Source organism: Schistosoma haematobium, chromosome 4 (genome assembly GCF_000699445.3).
Source record: "Schistosoma haematobium chromosome 4, whole genome shotgun sequence".
Lineage (NCBI taxonomy): Eukaryota > Metazoa > Platyhelminthes > Trematoda > Strigeidida > Schistosomatidae > Schistosoma > Schistosoma haematobium.
Genome location: NC_067199.1, coordinates 45,060,894 through 45,074,108, shown reverse-complemented (window position 1 = coordinate 45,074,108; position 13,215 = coordinate 45,060,894). Strand labels below are relative to the sequence as shown.

General features: G+C 36.5%; 1 protein-coding gene across 1 annotated transcript in view; it reads left to right on the top strand.

Annotated features, from left to right (window-relative positions):
• The window catches only part of MS3_00008187 (uncharacterized protein), a 46,583-nt gene that overhangs the window by 22,533 nt on the left and 10,835 nt on the right, over positions 1-13,215 (top strand). The window contains exons 10-15 of the mRNA XM_051216538.1: positions 918-1,021; positions 3,260-3,353; positions 4,653-4,895; positions 7,580-8,232; positions 11,167-11,299; positions 12,881-13,021. Coding sequence (XP_051067135.1) covers positions 918-1,021; positions 3,260-3,353; positions 4,653-4,895; positions 7,580-8,232; positions 11,167-11,299; positions 12,881-13,021 — 1,368 coding nt within the window. The remainder of the gene's footprint in view (positions 1-917; positions 1,022-3,259; positions 3,354-4,652; positions 4,896-7,579; positions 8,233-11,166; positions 11,300-12,880; positions 13,022-13,215) is intronic.

Sequence of the window (13,215 nt, the reverse complement as noted above, 5' to 3'; positions counted from 1 at the left end):
ACCAGATCCCAACGGAGGAAGAAATCAGGAAGAAGCGCTGGAAGTGGATAGGACACACATTGAGGAAAGCACCCAACTGCGTCACAAGACAAGCCCTCACATGGAATCCTGAAGGTCAAAGGAAAAGAGGAAGACCAAAGAACACATTACGCCGAGAAATGGAGATAGACATGAGAAAAATGAACAAGAATTGGATGGAACTAGGAAAGAAGGCCCAGGACAGAGTGGGTTGGAGAATGCTGGTCGGCGGCCTATGCTCCATTGGGAGTAACAGGCGTAAGTAAGTAAGTAAAGTAATAAGTTTCACTATTTAAAGTGAGCATTGATGGAACACAGTTATAGATAATGATATTTACATCATGGATTAAGAGATGGTTAAAATTTATCATCCAGATTGTTTCATAGTTTACGTCACAGATTAAGTTGACTGAAATAATCAATGAGATCTATAGAACATTATGGGTTCGTAACTTCACCAGGAATCGAGCCTAGTGTATGATAACAACTTTCAAATGAATAACCTTCACAAATCTTTTATCACACCAACCTAGATTGTAGCTGAGTGGATAACGCGATGGCGTTTGAAGCGATTGGTACTGGGTTCGAGTCCCAGAGTGAACATCAACTCTGAGATGCAGGCACACCCAGCTGACGGGTCCCAACTCGGACGAAACGCGCATCCTGGATTCCACTGCTAGCGACTATCCACCATTGCTTACAAATTGCTTGTGAATTAAGGTAATATCGAGGCATACGCGCAGTATGCACATATGCCAATAACAGACTGATCAATTGCAGTCTTAAACCTCAATGGGAATGTACAAGCCAAACAATACCAAGTGAACTTAGATTGTATTTTCTTGTCAACATTAAAAAATTAGGTAGTTTATTTTGTATTTGTGTACTTTATTTTAAAGAGTTTACGTCAGCTTGAATTGGAAAAAAGTCGTTTTGATGAGAATAAAATTAAGGAGCGAAAAGAATTCGAAGAATACAAAGAGAATGAGATTAGAAAATTAAAGTTAGTTATTTACTATTACATTTGACGTATATATATATATATATATATATATATATATATATATATATATATATACGTATCATATTTGATAGTCATTTGATCACGAAGCGATTCTTATGACCTGACACAATATTCACTCACCGATTCATGTCTTTATGTTTTACACTACTTCAGGTGTTGTTCGTCAAGGTCGCTCTCTCATCTTAGTTTTATCTAACTTCTTAGGAATCGATCTTCTACCTGGAAATTCTTTTGTTGACTTAGAATACTCAGATGATCATGTTTGATGAAGAAGCTGACAAAATGCAAGCACGTTTGGAATGTTATTCTTTTCCTCTAAGTATAATATGTTAATTCATTACTGGTCTGCATGAGCGCCGGAACTAAGAGTACGCAGAGAGGTAGTTGCGTGTATCGAATAATTTACTTATTTTAGAAACCTCAGAAGGCCTGATGAATTGGTATGTGACGAAATCTTGATTAACTTTCGCCAACTTGCGTCGCTAGTGATGTATACAAGATGTCCGTTTGCCAACTAAAGGATGAGTATACAGTGCTATTGTGCAGCAGTTCACTCTGTTCTATGTTTTAGTTGTAAAAGATGGCCTTTAAAATTAGAGGACCTTCGTAGGTTACTGGTATTTAATTATAGGTGTTTACGAACCATTGATCGTATATTTTGAGACCATTGAGTTAAGAATTCTGAGGTCAGAACAGAGTACTAGCTAAGTATGGCTAATCAATTGATGAGGTGGTGAATCTTTACCAACTGAAGTGATTTGGACATGTATTACGTAGGTTAAGGGCAGTCAAACCAAGATATAACATCATTTCATGAAGACGCTAACTATTGAACTGAGCCATAAAGTTGGGTCCAGACTACATGTTTGGGGTCTGCATGATTATCGTGACCAATAGTTACAGACCTCGGTTAAAATGCCTCGGAATCATTTTCAATAACGCGGATGCATTCACTGTTAGTCCTCTCTTAGATCCTAAGTCTCCAAACCCCTCTCAACTCTTTTATTTCAATAACTCATATTTTCTTCTCGGATCATACCTTCGATGCTTAATCTTTTCTACCACCAATAATAATATTGTTACTGCCTGTTTTACTGTAGAATTTTCTTTCATAATTTCATCTCTCTGTGCTAATAAGCCGTGGCAATCTGAATCTATGTATATATGTGATAGGTTCTACGTTGGGTATGACTTACTGACTTCCAAACCTTTCAGTGCAACGACAGATCAAATTATCCCGATACATAACAAAGAAGTCGAAGCCCTAAAAATATCTAGGCAATCCACACAAAATACACATATACCAAAAAGAGACTAATCAGTTAAAGTTCTAAACATCAATTAGGAGATCCAAACAACCAATATATATGAAGTATTAATAATGTTCATGGTTGTGAAAAAAGACTAAAGATTGAAGAATATTATTCGAAAGTAGAAGCGAATTCTCGGTGTTAAAAGTAGGGAGTAATGTCGAAACTTCAGATCTAGGGTAGATTAAAAAATGAAGATTTCTGAGGTACTGAAAGGGATTTGAGTCATTCAATCTAAGATTTCTAATCAATGTTTATGGTTATTATCCATATCTCAACCAAGAGGTTTACACTTCCATACATAGTTTGGAGTTGCGTTACATATTGGTTCAGATGCTCCCACTTTTAATTTACCTAGTCAGTATTGCGTGTCGATGTAAACAGTAATTAGGCATGTAAGACACGTGTTTCAGCGACCTTAGTTGGTGATGACCCACAATTTCAGCAGCCGGCTTACAACTCCAGAACTGGACGTTTAACATCAACACTAATGTGGACGGTTCTTGGAGGACAATGTATCTAACTACTACTAACCTATGGATGTTTTCTATTTTCTAATACCACATTTCATAACCATAAATTATAAGGAAGCAGAGTCCTGAACAGTATGCTCACTCTTTCATAGACGGACGAATACTATCGTTTACACTACAGACGGCGCAAGTTGAATAAAGGCAAGCTGAAATTTTGAATCCTTATCGAGTTTTCGTCTCCTACTAAAATAAATGAAGTCTATTTCGTGCAATTACCCACTTCACAATTTCATCATCCAACTTCCATCAAATGAAAGTTATCACTTGTTGAGCTTTGTTTTATGAATATATGTGCTACTAATATTGTTTAATAAAGATTTAACCACAATACTTAGACACATTCAAGTTCTCATGTATTAATACTCTATTTCTAGGAAGGAAAGACGTGTATTGGAAGAATATCAACGGGCGCTAAGAACTATGCCGAACAAGAAAGATCGTGAAGAAATTGAACGACTTAAACAAGAAGTATGTTTACTTAATTATTAATCAATATTCTCAGTTTTTACCTACATTTTAACTTCTCAGTAACAATCAACCATATTTATCTGTAAATTTAGGGCTATGAAAGAAATTCAAGGGAATGTGGAATATTTTTTTGATGCTAAAGTTTTAAAACTTATTGTAAATAGGCAAAGATGGATGGTGGCAAGCAGTGGAATCCAGGACTCACGTTTCGACCTATTTATGACTCATCAGCTGGATATACCAGCACCCCACGGTTGATGTTCACTCCGGGACTCGGACTCAGTACCGTTCGCTTCAAACCCTATCACATCATCCATTTAGTTACTGAGTCTTGATGACCATTAGCTTGTACAATGAAACAAACTTTTAATTCATTTTGTATTGTTTGTTTGAATCTTCCCATTGATGTTTAGGATTGCCATTGATCAGTATCTCATTGGCATATGTACTATAAATAGCTATATGTATTATGAACAACATATTCTAAAGTCCATCACAATAGTTTTCATTTCAGTCGATCAAAATGAACTAATTGTTGACAGGTGATCAATTTAATGTATACTTGTATATCATCCGCCCGAAATAATATAGTACTGTGAATTTTTACCGAAATTCTTGGTATTTTCTTCTTCAATTCTTAACACAAATCAAGCTATAAACTTGAAAACAGTTAAGCTTTTACTCCCCGAAAATGTACTCTGACCTTATCGAATATTCAAACTATCATTTGTCTAAGTTATATATTCTCATTTCTAGGTAGACTATCGCTCAGTTCGTGACAAATAATACTCCATGTGATCATACAGTTGCCATTCTAATAATCATCGACAACGATGAGTAACTGATACATTCGTATGCTGCGCTAGTGTTTTGCAGCTTCGACTTAATACAGTGAATCAGACTACTTCTTTGCTCCCTTGATTAAAAGAAAAGATCAATCTAATAATGGAAGCTCTGTTGATGATAGCCCCAATATATCAATTATTGAAAATAGATTTAACTCAACCAGTTATCTATCAATGATAATAAACTTTGTATTCGTTACTAAACACAAATCATAAGAAAAATGTATTGAAAGTCCATGATTAGAGTTTACATTGAATAATTTAATGCAACGAAAATTCATCTTAACCGATATTGACTTGTTTCCTTGGCAGCTGGTGACTGATATGTATGTTTAGTTATTTGCTCTGTAATTATCGATTTTCATGAACCCATCTAAGGATGATGTTTAAAGATTATCTCCATCTTTTGTTGATTATTTTTGTTTAATACATTCTTTCCTGGTATTCTATTCAGCTTGAAGAATCTCGTGTTGATATGGGTAAACGTGAAGTTCGTTGGCATGCAGCACTTAGCCGATTACGTACTCGAATTGATGAATTTGAAACAGAACGTAATGAACTTAAAGGACGTATAAGTAGATTAGAAGAAGAACGTATATCATTACAAGCTAAATTGGCCAAAATACAAGTAACTTATAATAATAGTAATAATGAGTCGAATTCAACAAAACAACGATCATCTTTAGCACTTCGTCAGGTTCGTTAGTATTTATATTTTATTTTAATTCATTTTGTGAGAATTAAAAAGAAACTATTCTGTTATTGAGAAAAACCAAAGAACAGTCTAGGGAAAGAAATTTTTTATATTCGATGATATTTACTGATGATGTCAGTCAGTCAGTCAGCTAGAACGTAGGACCAGGCATTTATGCACGTCGGTCCAAGTTACCATACCTCATTAGCACAACAAGATGAATACCGGATTCATAAAAGTAGTTAATTCAATGGTGGTAATATATAAAAGAAAGATTGTATATAAAGACATAGTACAGGAAGAAAGAGGGTATACACCGACGTCTTTGTGATCGTAGGAATAAAGATATAAAGTAATTTCAATCTGATAGTTTAAGAGAAGACAGAGAATGTATACACCGACTCCATTGTGATAGATTCTGAGCCATGTCACACAGAGTCTCCGACCATTGGTTACGATAGTTGCGTGGACCACAACCGAGTAGTCTGTATCTACCAACATGGCTCGGATTGGAAGTTAGTGACTTCAAGCACTGATGCCACGTTTTGGTTTGGCTGCCCCTAACTTTCTTCCAACCATCACCAACACCTGTTAGGATTGCGTGTCGTGGTAATTGGTGTTCAGGTATACGTAACACGTTGCCAAACCATCTCATCAGCTGATTTACCATCATCATTCCCTAATACCTTTCGTCTAGCCTCACTATTACTTACCTGGTGATCCCAGCAGATGAAAGCACTATAGTATTTATAACTATTTCTAAAACACATATGTGATATTCATACTGTAAATCATGATTCGATCTTAGTTAGACCACCATTTTAAACCAGAAAGCACTAAATAGTTATTTCATCCTAGTACACGACTCCTTAGGAATGTATATTCATGACCCCGCCACAGGGAATCGGACCTAGGATCACAGGTATGTCGTGCAAATGCTTAACACCTAGACTACATATATACTATTTTGTTAAGAAAATAGAACTGGACCACGTTGTCAATGTAGTGTGTTCAGAAATTAGTGAAAAAGCACGTAGTATAATTGTTTGTTTGACAAATATGAAGAAGTTGATGAACTAGACATAGTGTTTTGGCCATAAGATTCCAGCTTAGATTTATTGAATTATTCTGCTCTATATTGTGCATTCATACAGATCAAGAGTGGGAAAGCAGCAAGACATGATAATATACCAGCTGAAGGACTAAAGTCAGATATAGAAGTAACTCCTAAGGTACTTCGAATTCTATTCAGGAGGATTTGGGAGGAAGGACAGGTGCCGATGGACTGGAAAGAGGACACCTCATCAAGATACCCAAGAAAGGAAATCTGAGCAAGTGTAAGAACTCAGCTATGGAGGCACCACAATTCTATCAGTACCAGGAAACGTTTCTAACAAAGTGTTGCTGAATCAGATGAAACATTCAGTGGACGCTCAACTTCGAGATCAATATGCCGGATTCCGTAAGGATCGGTCGTGCACAGACCAAATCGCGACACTACGGATCATCGTTGAACAGTCATTTGAATGGAACGCGTCACCATACATCAACTTCCTTGAGTATGAGAAGACGTTTGACAGTGTGGATAGGAGGACCTTATGAAAACCTCTTTGACACTACGGTGTACCTGAGAAGATCGTCAACATCATTGAGAATTTTTAATACGGACTACACTACAAAATGGTGCATGGAGCCCAGCTGACAGAACGGGGTCAGACAAGGATGCTTACTCTTCTCCTTCCTCTTTCTTCTGGTGGTGGACTGGATTACAAAGTCCTCCTTATCTGAGAGGAAACACGGAATACAGTGAATAGATTAGATACAAACAGACAATTTGGACTTCACAGATGACCTGGTTGTTCTATCCCATACACACGAACAAATGCAGATGAAGACAACTAGTGTAGCAGAAGCCTCTGCTCCAGTAAGCCACAACATACACAAGAAGAAAAACAAGATCTTCAAATGCAACACAAAGAACCCCAACCCAATGATACTTGATGGAGAAGCTCTGGAAGATGTGGAATCTTTCATGTATCTGGGTATCATCATAGATTAATATGGAGGATCAGATGCAGACGTAAAGGCGAGGATTGGCAAAGCGAAGACAGCATTGCTACAATTGAAGAACATATGGAAGTCAAAGCAACTATCTATCAACGAACATAAAAGTGAGAATCTTGAATACGAATGTCAGGACAGTTCTAGTGTATGGAGCTGAAACATGGAGAGCTACTACAATGATCACTAAAAGTGTACAAGTATTTATAAAGAATTGTGTACTCAAGATACTCAATGTTCGTTGACTGGATACCATTAACAACAGTCTGTTGTGAGAAAGAGCAAACCAGGTTCGATCTGAGGAGGAGATTAGGAAAAGACGATGGAAGTGGATAGGATACACATTGAGGAAATCACGAAATTACACCACGAGGCAAGCGCTAACTTGGAATCCTGAAGGGAAACGGGAAAGAGGAAGGTCAAAGAATAAACTGTATTGAGAACTGGAAGCAGATATGAAAAGGATGAATAAAAACTGGAAAAGATTGCCTAGGACAGGATTGGATGTAGATTTCGGATGAGTGGCCTATGCTCCTCCATGAGGCGCAAGTAAGTAAGTAATTTAGTATACTGTGCATAAAGTTTAGATTGTTTTCCTCTTCTTTTTCTCTTTTGTATCAATTTAGACAGTGAATTCAATTTCCCAATCTATTAGTCTAACTCCACTGAATACTAATAATAATAAGGATGCTGATGTATCGAAAATCACAAATAATACATATGGTCAACGTTCAAGACAATCATCACATACACGTTCTTCTTCGTCATCATCAGTGTCATCAATCTCTCGTTCTTTAACAAAAGTAAACAAACCTGGAATGATTAATCATCATAAACAGAATACTATTTCTTCTTCTGTTACTTCAAATAAAGTCGAAAGCATGATCCCTCAATTGAATAGTAATAACAATAATAATCATAATCATGATGATAATGATAAATTATGTCATCAAGAGTCTAATTCACCTGTTACTACTGGTACACGTGAAAGTATCGCTAGTGGTGGTGGTTATTTCACTGGAGATGATGATTCTGTCTCAATTGGTGGAAGTAGTGAACAAGTAGTTCGTTTATCTTCACATTCAAACAATTTCATTGACGATAATAATCATAATTATATTGATGATGTTCATAGTAGTAACGTTGCTATTATCTGTAATGATAATCATAAGAATACTACTAATGAACAAAAGTCTATAGATCTTACTGTTAAACAAAATGTTCATTCATCAAATGTGATAAATGTTTTAAATAAAAATAACCCAGTAACAAAAACACAGTAAGTAACTATGTAAATGATCATAGTTTTGTTTTTATTTTGATTATATTTCATTTTCAGAAGGGGTTTTTGGTGGAGATTTTAGTCATTTCAATAGTTGAAATTATGAGTCAATTGAATCTAGACTATTATGGATAACTTGGTAGCACTGGACGGCCGTTTCGTTATAGTATGCGATTTATTAAAGATAATGGTGGATGGTGTCACAATTGACTTCATGATTTCAACTATATTTCATTTCTTTAAATTGTGATATCCTTTCATTGTGAAGATAATTCAGCCAGACTATAATTTATAAACGAACCAATCAGGTATAAGATAACAGATCGTAGATTTTGGCACGAAATTCACTGATTCATTCCAATGTTATTTTATTTTGTTTGAACACATAAATATTGGTACAAGGGGGCACCAGATACATATGCGCCACACAAAACAATAAGAATGAGAGGAGAGAAAGAAGGTAATAAGCGTAAAAGAAAAAAAAAGAACAGTAACGACCACATATTAGTATATGGCAGTGTAATAATAATAATAATAATAATAATAATAATAATAATAATAATAATAATGACGAGGGAAACGTAAAGGTACAACCAGAAGAATTCCTTCAGTTAAGGAAGTTACAACCACTTTTTATGAGGAAAGTAAAAGAAGGTTACAGCAGGATCGCCACTGTCTTCTATTCTGAGCCATATCTGATAACGTCTCTAGCCACTGTATTGCATCATCTCTCGGACCCCAACCAGGTAGTCGTGAAGGACCAACAGAAGACAGCCCTTTTCAGCTTTCTTTCATACCACGACACCATTTCATACACTGACCAACTCTCCGCTTCTTCCAACCAGTTCCAGAGTCGGCAAATAATGCACGACGTGGAATTCTCTGGGACGACATTCGTAGAACATGTCCAAGCCACCGAAGTCGGTGTTTCAAGATGGTGACACCAATTGGATTATCGTCTCTGCGCCTGAACACATGGTGCCGAGCCTCTTCATTACTAACATGGTGTTGCCACTGGATGTCAGCAATCCTTCGGAGACAACGATGATCGAACACAGAGAGTCGTCTAACGTCCTCAACTCGGAGAGGCCAGGTTTCACAAGCATAGAGCAAAACTGCTCTCACCGACGCGTTGTAGATCCGACCTTTTACAGCCAGACTAACATCACGAAAGCGCCAAAGGTGGCCCAGATTGGCATAAACCGCTCTGGTTTTCATCATATGTGAATTCATTCCTAACCTTAGCCATCAACTGTAAATCATAATTCGAATTTCTCACAATAATTTATAACCCTTATTTGATTCTAGCTATCAGGTTGACACTCTGAAGGTCAGTCTAGCGTCGCTCAAACGTCGTCATAAATTATAGTCTTACTGATAATTCATTTACTAAGTGATTGTTTTGATTTTTAATGATGAATTTAATCATCATCCAACTCAGAAAATGGAAACACTCCCAAAAGCATGCAATTGAACTGAAAAATCCCTCTTCATTATTTCAAATGTGTCTATATACTCAGATTTAAGCTATATTGTTTGTGTGTGGGAAGGATTAGTGATTCTGCTTGTCTTTCCAAACCAAACAGTTGTCAGTAGTTTGTTTTGGAACTTATGATCAGAAGTCTAAAATTCTAATGTTTTGAACTATTAAATCATCGTTCTACATTCATCTAGATAACTTCAGGTTACAGGGCATTAGATCAGGCAGGTTTGTATTTTAACATTTATTCCTCACTGTATGTTGAAAGGCTGAATACTAATCATTCAGTTGAAAGATTGTCAGTTTTGGTCATTTATAATTATTCACTAAATACACAAACTGAGCTACTAAGGTTGTAATCTATAGAGATATTTAAACAAAAATCGACTGAATTATACTTAAGCGCTCATCACCTTGAATACCTCTGAACTCAGCGTCCTCTCACTGTTTAGCTGCCGACCTCGACCGTAGCTGCTACCTTGACGTGGTGGTTTGGCTTGCCTATCGTGTTGACCAAACCGAGTTATATTGGCTGGGACATATGTTCCTGTAGGTTCTACCATGCCAGGCAGGTCGATTGGAGAACGGTAAGACTAAAAGCAGCAACTCAAGATCTGAGGGCGAAGTCGTACTGCTGACTGTAGAGGGGTGTGGCAGCAGTAAGGTGTTTTCGTCGGACAGCTAGCATCTGCAGCGATGCTGCCTTCTCACAAGGAAGGTAGTGGTTAGAAAAGGTCGACCCTAAAAATATCACACTTCACCTTACCTGACGGATTTCCGTCTCCGGCGGTAAGGCCCTCTAAAGAACAGAGCTAACACGTTTAAAACCTCCCACAAAAAGGTCGTGGTTGACCGGCTTGAAGCAGTTGTCCCTTGGGCTTTGCGGTCACGCTCCCAGGTCGTTAAGACCAACATTAATCCACCTTCGTTTTCAGGTTCCTCAAAAGAATACCCTTCCACGGTGTGGGCAGCTGGGAAGTGATATCAGCCCTCATACCCGTGACAGCACACGAGACCAAGTTGGTCACATTCAAATCCTTCCTATACCTCTTAATACCTGTCTTATCTCCACGACTAACCCTTCTTACGTCTCTTTATCACCTCGCACCGCTAGTGCAAACGATTCGAGTACGAGGAACGTTATTCCTGGTCCACTGAAACTACGCTTTATACTACATGTAGGAGCTTTTAACGTCCGAACACTGTGACTTAGATACCAACCTGCGAAATTGTTGTTATCCCGGTGGATAATTTCTACAATACAGAATTTTCGTCGTAAATCCATCTATGATCTTTTAGAAGTTGCTAGCCTATAATTTGGTCATCTTCACCCTCTCACCTAGCGAACTTAGTCATTTGATGATGATGATGATTATATCAATATAGTTTGATGACTGTATTATTCTTGTCTCAAATTATGTATATTCTCTAACTCTCTTCTTCCTTTATAGATCAAATCATCAGAACCAACAAATGAAAGATTTTACCAATAAAGTAGATAGCAATCAACAAGAAAAGTTACCCATTCCAGGAACAGCTGCTTCTGGCACCGTAATCCGAAGTGTAAAGCACACGGATGGTTCGGTAAGAGAATATTCTTTATGAAAATCTATCTGTTTATCTGGATCTTCAGATTTTATTTAACTAGAAAAAATTGCTCAATGAATTATTGCATTAGTTGGATAATGTTAGAGATGTGTATCAGCAGATGGTAACTAGTGGTTTAGCAGTTAAGCTCTGGCTTCAATCCTTGTCATTGTTATGCGTGTATACTACTGGGGAGTGGTCCCACAATAGAACACAACGGGTGTTCAGTACTTCTTGGTTTCCATTTATACCTCAATTAAGATTAGTTCGCAAGGAATACCATCTACAAAGTATGACTAATTGTTAATGAATATTTAGTTAGGGTTAACCCTAAAGGCCATAACAAGTGATTTATATGAATATACATGTATTTTTTCACTCTGATAATGGTGGATCACAGAGGTTACTACTAGTTTCAATTACTTTGGGACATTTTTGGATCGGTAACTGTATAATTAAACGTTATATCTGTATACACTTATATTTGTCAGATATACTGTCGCCAATAAATCCCAATTAGCGAGAAACTTAGATCAAAAGCATTTTAATGATCTCTAATCACTCACTAATATCAAAACATAATCCTACCGTTGTGGCTTGAGACACTAAGCAACATCATGTCTTAAGTCGACCAATCAGAATTCTAATTTCCTCTATTCCACGTCTACCATTTCGTCCATAGCCTAGTGTCCCAGACTTAACCAGTTATGAGTCTGACCTGCTCGTTAACATTGAAGCAATACAAGCCAAACCTATATTGGTCCGCTATTATTAACCTCTTCTCTATCTCCTAACTTGAGTGCGGAAAATCAGCAGCCAGATCCCATTATTACTATATTCTAAACTTATGTACATTTATATGCAAACATACTGGAATGCATCACATCATAAAATGAAAAATCACAATTACACGTAAACGAGCTATGAATAAGTTAGTCAAGCTGTAGAAAATCTATTCACAATGAACTAGGAATAATTAATAGTATAGTATTCGGTAAGAGCTTAAGATAAACGTAATGTGTATACATAGTAACCCAATTACTTAGGTTACATATAACAAAAATACAAATGATAAATCTTCCGATTGAATGTTTGAATCTTGTTCCCAAGCTCTTAACCCCAGGTTAAATATATATACGACAACTTGAACACGAGAAAAAAAGGATGTGAAATGTGAATAAAACGCTTTAATTCAAGGTTAAGTTTATGTACAGAAAATTGAGGGTATTTATGGTATTTCAGATGGTATTGGGCTTCTAGGACCCTACTAAACATAGTAGCAGGATAGGTGATTATCTAATCAGAAATGTGACATGACTTTTCACTTTCTAGATGTTTCTGGGATACGTCTGTTGAATACTGTTTTCAGGATCCCTCTGAGCTTTTTTCAAAGAATACTCTGGATCTTCCCAACATTGAAAATAATAATAATAATAATAATTCGAGTTCAATACTAACTTTCACAATATTCATCCCGTTATAATATCCACCATGATATCGAATCACTTAATCTAGTGGGATCATCAATGGGATTGATCTTTATCCTGATAATTTTCTTTTTTTCTTGTCAATTCATAGATTGAACAAACTTATTCAAATGGCGCTGTTGTTGTATCTTATGCTAACGGTTCAGTGAAAGAAATTTTTCCTGACACTGTAACTATAGTTGTATCTTTATTCAATGGTGATATTAAACGAACTTTACCAGATGGTCGTGTAGTAAGTGTGTGCTTTGTTTTACTTCATTCATTTGTCAAATACTATATATGTCAATAATGTTGATCTCTTTATCCGTTTGTTTGCTTCGTTCCTTACGTCAATCAATCCTATAACATACACTTTCAGTATGCTTTATTATAATCTTTGAATATCGAGCTTAAATGAACAATGATCAGACTTCTTTGATTAAAATT